This window comes from Pteropus alecto, unplaced genomic scaffold, assembly GCF_000325575.1.
Source record: "Pteropus alecto unplaced genomic scaffold, ASM32557v1 scaffold69, whole genome shotgun sequence".
NCBI lineage: Eukaryota > Metazoa > Chordata > Mammalia > Chiroptera > Pteropodidae > Pteropus > Pteropus alecto.
Genome location: NW_006494610.1, coordinates 2645089 through 2655854, shown reverse-complemented (window position 1 = coordinate 2655854; position 10766 = coordinate 2645089). Strand labels below are relative to the sequence as shown.

Below are 10766 nucleotides of genomic sequence, written 5' to 3'. Positions count from 1 at the left end.
TGAAGAAAGGGGATGGATACGTCAAATGTGTCAAGGGGAAGGAAACTTTCTAACTGCAGTGACATACTGTCTAGGCTCCATGCTTTCGGAAAGAAAGTGAAAGTAGACGTAGAGGAGATAAGGAGACTTGCTATAAGGTATCAATAATTAAAACTGAATTAATTATTTCCAGAGACATGGTTTTGTCATACTTTAGCACTTAACCGAAAGCAAATTCAGAACCATGGCTGGTGTAGCACACCGTGGGACTCATCAAAGAATGATGGTTCAATTATGGCCCATAACCTCGGGTCAGCAAGGGCCCTCTTCCTTACCACATTACAGTGATCTAAGAAATAATCCTTTCCTTAAACTATGACTTCCTAAGAGGACCCTGGTGAGTTTGAAGAAACAGCAGACATTGTGACTCTGAGGGTGAGTTCTCTGCTTCCTGGTCCTCTAAGCCCTCTTTGCCCCTTATCTGGACAGCTCAGGCTCAAGCTGAGCTTTGTGGTCTCACAGATAATATATATGGAATGAAACCTAGACCCACCACGTAATATAAAGCAGGCTTGCCTCACATTCTGATATGTTGCCCAGGTATGACTTCTTGACATAAATACATACGTTAGGGTTGAATAAATATTTATGAAATGAATATATATTAGCAATATTTGAAAAAAATCATTAGTAAAATGAGACTAAAGATGCTTAGAAATGTTTTATTTTCCTTGGTTGCCAACCAATTGATCATCAGAATGGTAACTCTCACATTGTGCCTTAAAATTAGACAGGTGTTCTGCTGGCGGGGAAAAAACAGGCTAATTTCATTATTTTATCTGTTAAGCTCTCTTGCAAAAAAGCGCAAACCAGGCCAGCTTTAAACTTGAGAAACAGAAACATTATTGGTACCATTAAACCAACACACTTTTTCATGTTCAGATCTACCTTAGGAGGTAAAATTATCTCCTTTTTTAAAGACAGAGAAACTGAGGCTCTGAGATTATCTAAAATGATCAAACCACATATTTAGTAAGAGGCACAGCCAGCATGAGAATCCAAATCTTACTTGAAAGCACATGGTTTAAAAATTTTTTTTAAAAAAGACTTCCATTATAAATGTAATAGTTGCTTATCAGAGAACGTGTGGAAAAATAGTAGGAAGGAAGAAAATAAACTCATGATCCTGACTTCCAGTGGCAGTCACACAGACATTTTGGTATTTTTTTTCCTTTTGCTGTATATATTTTTAAATGTAAGTGTGAATACATGGCATATCCAAATGGAAATATCAATATTTAAAAAAATTAACATCTGATTTTAAAAGGAAAGCACACATTGTAGAAAACTTGGAAAATACTGAAATGTATAAAGGAAACGAAAATCTCCTAGAACCCTATTAGCCAAAAATAACCAGTTTATATTTTCATATATTCCCATAGTCTTTTTCTATCAATTTTCTTTTATACATAGTTAAGCTCATAATGTACACGCTTTTTAAGCATTGTTAACAAAGGTTTACATGGATGATGACAAAGATCTTGGTGACAGTGTTTACCACTCAAATTATTCAATAGGTTTCCAAGAGGCAGAAAATAATCACTCATGTTCCCTGTCCATTCATATGGCCATCGAAAAGTCTATAAGCCTTAAAGCCTGTGCAAGTTTCCACTAACATGAACCATGACATCGATTTGCATGGTTTTTTGTATCCAAGTAGGTCTAAAACATTTTACATAAGGCTACTCCACATATAAGGCTTTCAATACCAGGCAAAAAGCCCTTCTGGGAGAGGAATGACAACAGCTGTAGCCTGATGAAAGGTTTTAGTGTCCTACAATGACAGATATATAATGTGCCTTAAACATTTTGCACACTTAAGTTTACATTAGAGAGGTTTAGCAAAAAAAATAAGGCGTATGACAATGGCTCAAGGAAGTTCTAAATGGCGTAAGAGACCTGATCTTAAATATTAATAAAATTTCAAGGAATTTATTTATTATTTAAATTGAAAACAAAACTTCAGATGTACATAAAGTAATAAACCTTAACAAGAGCTGTTAAGGAAAAGTGGCAATGCAAGTTTACACACATTATGAAGGCAAGGAGAAAGAACAAGAGAACTAAAGCTGGAATGTCGATTGTATTCATACAGCCTCCTCTTGATTTAAACACTCATGACACACTGAATGAACTGAAAGAGAAAAGTCAGTGTTAGTTACACTGAATGCATCCTAGCTTATTTAGGCAGCTTACATTTTCATATTCTAATTTGAATTGTGGGTTTAAAAAAATCCTTTATAAAATAAGAGTGATGTACGGAAAGGTTCATTTTTTGAGGGAAGCAGTCTAACAAAATCCAGTGGGTTTCTCACATGACAGTTTCTTACAGGAAGCAGATCTTACTCCAAAAGGATAGAGTTATTTAAATTCCAAATAATATCTAAGACTCTAGCAATAAGCATGGTCAAAGGTACCTACCCAAACACAAAAAGTTGAGTTTATCTTGTTATATCATGTGGGGACTTCCAAACTGCACAGGATTATCCCATTACCCTAACAGAGCTCCTTTAGTTTATTCTCTTAAAATACACTTAATTAAATTTTAGTATGCAAGTATATGTATTCACAGAAACAAGATATCTATCTGACCCTTATGCAATTCAGAAACCCCAATTTAGAAGCATCAATGTGTGCTCTGAAATGTTTCTTGCTTCGCCACTAAACACATATCAATCACTAGACCGCTTTTTCTATCAATTTTCTTTTTCACTCTTCCAACACCTGTGAGGCACTCACTGTACACTGCAAACCCTTGCAGTACTCCTGCAAGGACACGCTGATTCTCCCACTTCAGGAAACAAGAAACTAAGGGTCGAGATGTTTAGATATGTCTTAAGTGGCTCCATCTCAGACCAAGGCCTGTGCACTTTCCACTCCACAGGCCACCTCCCCATCCTTGGAAACAATGATGGGATTGTCACCTGAGAAGTTGCACATTAAAGAGAACACATATTTAAGCAGAAAAAACAAACCTGACGAGAAGCTTGTCTCAAGTGTACACGTAACTGTGATAGCTGCTATACTGAATGCATGTGCATCTTTGTATTTGGTAATGGAGAAACATTTTAGAATATTCAGTGATTTCAATTCTAAAAGTGGTTTTTTAAATCAATGGCTGAGTGAAAAATGGAAACAACTTTGTTAAGTATATTCAACTAATGCCATCAAAGATGGCACTTAGTTACCTTTACACTGGTTACATGGCCTTATCCTACCTCATTTAGTGTGGCTATTTAGTAAATACATAGTTTTAAATTATGACTTAAGTTTCTGCCTGATGTACATGGATGAGTCAAGTACAACTTTGAGATGTTAAAATTACTTCTCAATGTCTGAAATGATTTGTTTATCAAAGGCAAGAGCAGATACAACATCTGCATGGTATTTTTCAAGGACATTTCTGATAAAAATCTCACAATAGTCCAGTCAAGAAGGCATTACTACTTTCTCTTTCCTCAAACAGTCTCAGAGCAATGCAGAAACCTGCCTACGTGACCCAGCTACTGAGTGGGACAAGCTGGGCTTTCACCCAGGTCTTTTAATGCAAAGCAAACAGTGGTCTATGGATAAGATGAATAACAAATGAAATTAATAAATTTTGAATGGTCACTCTTTCTCATCATTTATGCCTTGAATACTCTCTTGCATCCTGATAATGTTCTTAAGAGCTAACTTTAAAAGAGATGCCCATTTGGTGTACATTTTATTTATCTACTCAGTTTGAATTTATTGTAACTTACATCATCATATGGGAAATTCACAACACCTTGCTGACCAGTATCCCGTCTTCGAAAACTGTCTGTAAAACACCACAGTAAAATTTATGTTTTTTTATACATCTTGTGTGAACTCACAGTAATTATTTTGGCATTGGGTTCAAACTGCAGTAGCATTTAGATTGTACAATCAGCCAACATAACAGATCAAAGAAGCCAACTGTATGAATATGAGATTTAATATACAACAAAGTAATACAATGTGAGGAAGCTGGCCAGTTGTCTTTTTCGGTGTGGAGCTGGAAGAAAACACCTTATCTCAAGTCAGTAAAAGTGGTGCAACTTCCAAGGCCATTACTTAATGGTGATGAAAGCAAGAATTTCAAACTTCTTAATAATATAAATATTAATTAAAGAATATATGGATGAGTCCCTAATAGGAAAAATGGGCTGCAATAAAATATTCTACCCATTGAGCTCTGTCCTATTGAAAAGGATTTACTTTTATTAAAAAAAAAAAAAATCTGCCTTCAAATTTTGTTAGGATGCAAAAAAAATTACAAAACTAGATATTAAAACGAGTAAAAAGAAAAGAAAGGAATGGAATAAGGAAAGATATACAGAAGAAATAGAGGGACTAGAAAAGTGGAAATTACTCATATCACCTCATTTAAGAATTACACCTGAAACAGATGACCACCATTTTAAACCTCCAACAGGAGGAATTAGGAAAGAGAACTATAAATGAAAAATTCCGCTTTTCAAATATTTCGCATTCTAGAGAGAAATTACAGAATATTGCTCATACACTGATCAAAAAATTATGTTTTGGAACATTTAGTTATGTTTTAGAACATTTAGTAGAATTTAGTTAGGATTATTTTAACGGCAGATTACTCACTAATTCTGAAAGAAATTGTGGGGGAAAAAAGGAATAATTCTGCTAAATATGCTCAACAGCAATGTTAAAAAGCCACTGAAATTAGAAAAAAAGACTGGGACAATAAACTTCAGAAGCACTGAGAAATGAAATGTCATAAAAACTGTGGTTTCTTGGCCTATGGAGATGATACTGTCTCAAAGAACTCACCTGTTAGAGCTCGCAGTTTGACGCAACAGGCTATGTAATCATCGAAGGTGATCTTTCCATTGGTGCTGTATCGTTTTGCAATTGAATTGACGGCCTGGGGACTCAACCGAAATCCTGAAAGGAAGAAAAATCATCCAACAACAACAAAATAAATAAATAAAGGGTTACAAAGGACCATTAAAATAATCAAGCACAATTTTTTAAGACAGAATACTCATTTTAATTATGAGCACACACTTTTAGAAGATAGGAACTGCCTTCGTGTAGCATTTAGTTTTAGAAATGAAAAGTTACTTCTACCAATGAACAGTTAACCATACCCACCCATTGTCGTCAGGGCCTTCTGAAGTTCTTGAGGATCCACTGTTCCACTCCTGTCGCTGTCAAAGCTGATGAAGTGCTGTCTCCAGCCATTCAGTACAGACCAGAGTTCTTTAAATTCACTGAAACCCATTGTGCCTGACATATCTCTCTGAATATAATTAAGGATTAGAGCTTTTTCTTTAGGAAGCGGGGGTGGTGAGGGAAGAAGGTAACATTTTCTAATGATTAAATATCAGGGATAAGAAAATTTAATGTTCTTTCTGCTTAAAAGGTTAAAAATGTTATACGTTCTTCTTGGTATGATATAGTAAAAAGACAGTCTAGTGATGTGATAAAAAGGGCCTATGAAGAAAAAGCTCTGAGTATATATTTTCTTCGTGGAGAAAAAGATAATCTGTGATATGATTACAAGGAACTAAGATGGCCACTGTGAGCCATATGTGAAATGCAGTCTTGTTACTGGACCTGGGCTGCACTTTCTGGGTGTCCCAGGCTATGCGGCTTACGCTTCTGTCTTGGGTCCTCTTTGGCCCTAATGCTCCCTTGGTAAGCCCGCCCAGGCCCCGTAGGTCAGTACTAACTATACTGAGTCCAATAACTGTGCTGTGAAAAATTCTACTGCTTGACGGTCAGGTGTGAGTCATGCTGAACAATCACTATTAAAGCAAAACAGCTTTCCTGATGACTCAGATTTCTATACTGTTCTCCTTTCCTTAAATTCTCAAATAACCAAGCTTTCTTCCTTTCTTCTAAGCTTTCTTACTTTTTCACACCAAATTCTATCTTTAAAGCTAACGATTTCAGAAAACTCCTTTGTGGTCATTTGTGTCACTCTGTGTTTACTGGGTATTCTTAAATGAATTCCTTTAGGAAGAATTTTTTGTCAAAAAATACTCTAGACAGCAATCAAGGATACATCCAGCATTGAAACCATAAGCCGACAAGTCTCCAGGTTAAAAGCTGTTAATTCAAGAAAAGTACACAAAATATTAATACAATTTCGAAAATTCATTACATTAGCTAATTCTAATTAATTAGCAATGTGATTACTTATATACTTGTTTTTAAATGCTACACAATTTTTGTGGAACTAAATTTTATGGAGCTTTGAAGTATATTTTTTTCCAGAAAGGATTTCTTCTAGAACCCAAATTTGATTTTAACAACTTTATAGAAATCTTTTAAAAAGTACTGCATAATACCTTTTAATATTTTTAGATGTGATCATGGTTTTGAAGTTAGAGAAAAAAGTGTCCTTATCTTTCCGAGAAGTATACACTGAAGTTATTTGTAGGTATAATAAATGATAAGGTATCTGGAATTTTCTCCAAAAGAAAACGGCAGGGTTATTATAGACGAAACAAGAATGGTAATATATTGATAACTGTTGAAGTAGAATGAGGAGTATAGAGAAGTTCATTGTATAATTATCTCTATCCTTGGATAGGCTTAAAGTTTTCTATATAGTCTTTTAAAAATATTACATAATTCTGCCTATGAAACTGTAATATAGTGAGTCCAGTTCACCATAATGAACGACAATGTATTATATCCACCATGGTGAGTAGAAAGGTAGGGGTACTTTGTTAATAACTGACTATAAATAGCTGGTTTGCTAGTTCTTTGTCTAATCTTTTTGTTGTTGTTGTTCTTTCTCCTTTGTCAGGCACTGAATAGTACCACCTACCTCAAATAGCCTATGACCTCTTTTCATATACAGTAAGCTTATATATGAAATCGGATAAAGACATTCGCTAGAATTGTGTTAAGAGAGCTCCCTGGAGTAAGACCCAATGAACAACTCAGTGATGGACACTGTTCAAGAGCCCTTTCAATTTACTTATAGTTTGAAGGTGTTAGGAGGGCATTTCCATACTTAGACAACCAACAGAATACACTTATTGGCTAACAGCCTACTGGCAAATTAATAAGAATTCCTTGCATCTTACATTATGTTAATGGGAATAAGTAACTTTGAGGAGATATTATAGAAGTACAAAGAAACTGAGGCTACAAGGCAGAAGCAACAAGTGTAATGTGGGCAAAACAGTGTAAATTCTGCAAGCTTATAAAGATGCACACAGAACTGATATTTTCTATAGCTCTTACTAGATTCATTTTTATCTCGAACCAAACTGAATTTAAAACACAATGGAGTTAACTGTTATTACTTAATGTCTCCAAACAGCATAAACTACAGGTTTTCCACTTTTAACAGATTCCTGTGTTTGGCATATCCTGGAACCTGAAATAAAAGCTTAGAGATTATTTCTATTTTGGTTCTTCAATCTCCATCTGATCCACAATAAAAATCTCTGAGGTGAGAGGACGCAACACTTTCCAACCCTTTTGAGAAAGTGTTGGTCAACTTTTTATTCTGACTTTTAAGCTGTATAGAGGTATGATGTCACTCTAGTCTAGACCAGCAGTTCTCAATCTTGGGTGCTTATGAGAAGCACCCCAAAGCTTCAAAAGATCCTGATACCTGGGATGCACTACACAACAACTATTATTATTTTTTCCAGCTTTATTGAGAAAGAATTGACATACAACATTATGTAAGTGTAAGGTGTACAAGGTAATGATTTGTGTATATATTGCAAAATGATTACAATAATATAGTTAACATACCCATCATCTCACAGTTACTTTTTTGTGTGTGTGAGAGCTCTTAAGATTTACTCTTAGCAACTTTCAACTATACAATAAGTATTGTTAAAAATAGTCACCATCACCAAAGAACAATTAAATTGGAACCTCCGAGCATGGGATCCAGAAATCAGTATGTTTTTAAGGCTTCTCAGATGATTCTAGTGGGCAGCCAAGGGTAAGATCACTGTTCTACACAAAGTGTGAGTCCTGGACCAACCATGTTACTATCACTGGGGAACTGGTTAGAACTGCAGATCCCAGTCCTTACTCCACACCAACAAAATGAGAATGTACATTTTAACAAGATCCCCAGGAGATATATATTTATATTAAAGCGGCTTGTATAATCTAGACCAGCATCATCAGGAAACGTGTTCAAGAACAAATTCTTAGGTCTTACCCCAGACCTCCTGAATGAGAAATTCTAGTTGCAGGGCCCAGCAATCTGGTTTCAGCGAGCCTTCCAGGTGATGCTGAGGCTGCTAAAGTTTAAGAGCCACTGCTCTAGAGGGCCTGACAACCACATGCAGCCAATTGACAACCAGGATGCAGCCAATTATGTTTGGCTTATCAAGGTTTTTGAGGGGCTGTGTGGCAGACAGCTTCCCTGTCTCCTAGGTTCTATGAATGGCACCACCATCCACTTAGTCACCTGAGCCAGGAATCTGGCGGCATCAATTCCCTCTCCCCTGGTATTCAACCACCGTCTAGACAGCTTTGGGATCCATACACTTGCAGTCCCACTGTCACTTCCCTGGCATTTCTCAGCTGTACGACTCCAATGGCCACCTAACAGGTATCCCTGACTCCCTATGTCCCCCACACTCGTGTCCCCCAATTTGGTCTTTATCCTACAGCTAGGGTAGTATATGGTCCTCCATATAAAACCCAGCAGCGGTGTTCCATTGCTCTCAGGATAAAGCCCGAACACCTTAATTGGCACATAAGGTCACACATACATTTTCTAAGTTCAGCTAGTTTTCTACTCTTCATTCAACCCCCATATGCTATCTTTACGAGAATTTCTCAGTTCCTGGACTGAATCATGCTCCCTCTCATCTCTGGGTCTTTTGTACATGCCTGGAACTTTGCCTGTTTCAGCTTCCTCACCTCTGTCTGGGTTATGTGCCCCTCCTAGGTGATCCCACAGCCTCTATTCTTCACTTAGCCTAGTGCTTTCACAATGTCTTACGGGCACTGTTTGTGGTGGCACATCGTACCTAGCATATGGTGGGTGTCCATTAAAAACGTGTTGGGTCTACCGCCATGCCACCCTGAACGTGCTTGATCTTGTCTGATCTCAGAAGCTAAGCAGGGTTGGGCTGGGTTAGTACTTGGATGGGAGACCACTACAGAATACCAGGTGCTACAGGTGTTAAAAAAAAAAATGTGTTGGTTGGACAAGTGAGTGAAGAGATGAGACTGCATTCTCTCATCCCTCTGCAGAAAGCTGTGTACTCCTCTCAAAGTCTAAAGAGGATACGTTTTTTAAATAAAATCTGATTTTAACTGATACGTACAAGTAATGTATAATCTCTTATCAAATATCAATCTTATGTCAAAACACCAATAAGAATATAAGACTAAGATTTGTCCATTTTAGAAAATCTTCCATATCCATTTACTCAACAAATGCCTATTACGTACTTATTATGTGCAAGGATCCAGATACCAAAAACACTGGAAATAACAAATGTGAAACTGGGTCCCGCCCTCAGTGACAGTCTAGGGGAAAGGTAAGTCATATGCACATACAACTCTAGTCAAGGGAGAGAGCAGTAAACTATAATAGAGGCACTGAAAGTACTAGGAGGGATTAAGGAGTTAGAGGCTCCTTTCTAGAAAGGAGAAAGAAAAAGACTTCATAGAAATAGCCTTTAAGCCCAGCCTTGAATGACAGAAAGATGAGGGACATTTGGTGAGAGCCAAACAGAGATAGGGACCAGCTTAAGCAGAGAAACAGGAAAGTCCAGGGCAGGCAGAGGAAGTGGGAGAAAATACCTTTTAATGAGGCTACATTATAGAGGATCTTAAATTCCCACTAAGCTATTTAGCTTTTGTTTTGTAGGCAGCAAGGAACTACTCAGATTTTTTAGAGGACAGTGACAGGTTTGAACTGTGTGTCAGAAAGAACAGAAATCTGGTCTTTTTTTTGTGAGAATTTAAAAGGGAGAGAATGAAACTGGCAGTGAACAAAAAGCAAATTCACCATTCCAGACAGTTCTACAGAACTAGAATGCTCAAGTCTAATAAGTGTGGGTAAGGAAATACTTGCTTAATTTTACTTGTATTTTCCCCCCAGAAACGGCTTGATGCTAATTCTATTTTAAATAATTTCAAAATAATCTTTGCTACAATTTTACTTTCTTTTGTTCATTTTACTAGAATGCCTCAAACATCTTTTATTGTAGTAGAAATCCACAATGTAACAGACCTAGAGAAAAGCCCTACCTCCAGTTGTTTCTCTCAACTGTGCCACAGAGAAACAACTACACTGAAGGAAAAGAGAGCTGAGTTACTGTCACAGACTAGAGCAACTGCCCTCATCCACTCCACCTCTAGGTATGAGTTTCTTTTTAAACTGGTTAAGAAGATGCCTGTATGTACTGGGCTGGAGTATCTACCCTTGACCCTTATCTGTGCTATTTTGGTTTGAAAGCTCGGTTTAAAAGACCTGCTAACGTATAATTTCTGTATTATAAAACTCACTCTGATATCTCTCAAAAATGTTGCTTTTGTGGTTCATTACAGCCTCCACCACCAGACAGCAAGCAAATTAATTCAATTACATGGTCCTGATGAGTCAGGAAATGTCTTCTCTGGCTCAATGATCTAAGGCCGTCGCTAAGTGTGGCTTTCTTAAAAGAAATTTAAAAGGACTGCTCTCGAAGGATGTAGAACCCATTTTGTTAGCCAGATTTTAAAACCTACCACCTCTTGTA

At 36.9% G+C, this 10766-nt stretch overlaps 1 protein-coding gene and 1 pseudogene across 1 annotated transcript in view; one reads left to right on the top strand and one right to left on the bottom strand.

The window, feature by feature from the left end:
• Window positions 1-685: 685 nt before the first annotated feature.
• SRI (sorcin) overlaps window positions 686-10766 on the bottom strand; it is a 15203-nt gene continuing 5122 nt past the window's right edge. The window contains exons 4-8 of the mRNA XM_006925710.3: window positions 6089-6132; window positions 5173-5320; window positions 4849-4962; window positions 3783-3841; window positions 686-2173 (exon numbers count right to left, since the gene is read on the bottom strand). Coding sequence (XP_006925772.1) covers window positions 2147-2173; window positions 3783-3841; window positions 4849-4962; window positions 5173-5320; window positions 6089-6132 — 392 coding nt within the window. The 3' untranslated portion in view covers window positions 686-2146. The remainder of the gene's footprint in view (window positions 2174-3782; window positions 3842-4848; window positions 4963-5172; window positions 5321-6088; window positions 6133-10766) is intronic.
• LOC112474019 lies at window positions 9081-9199 on the top strand (annotated as a pseudogene).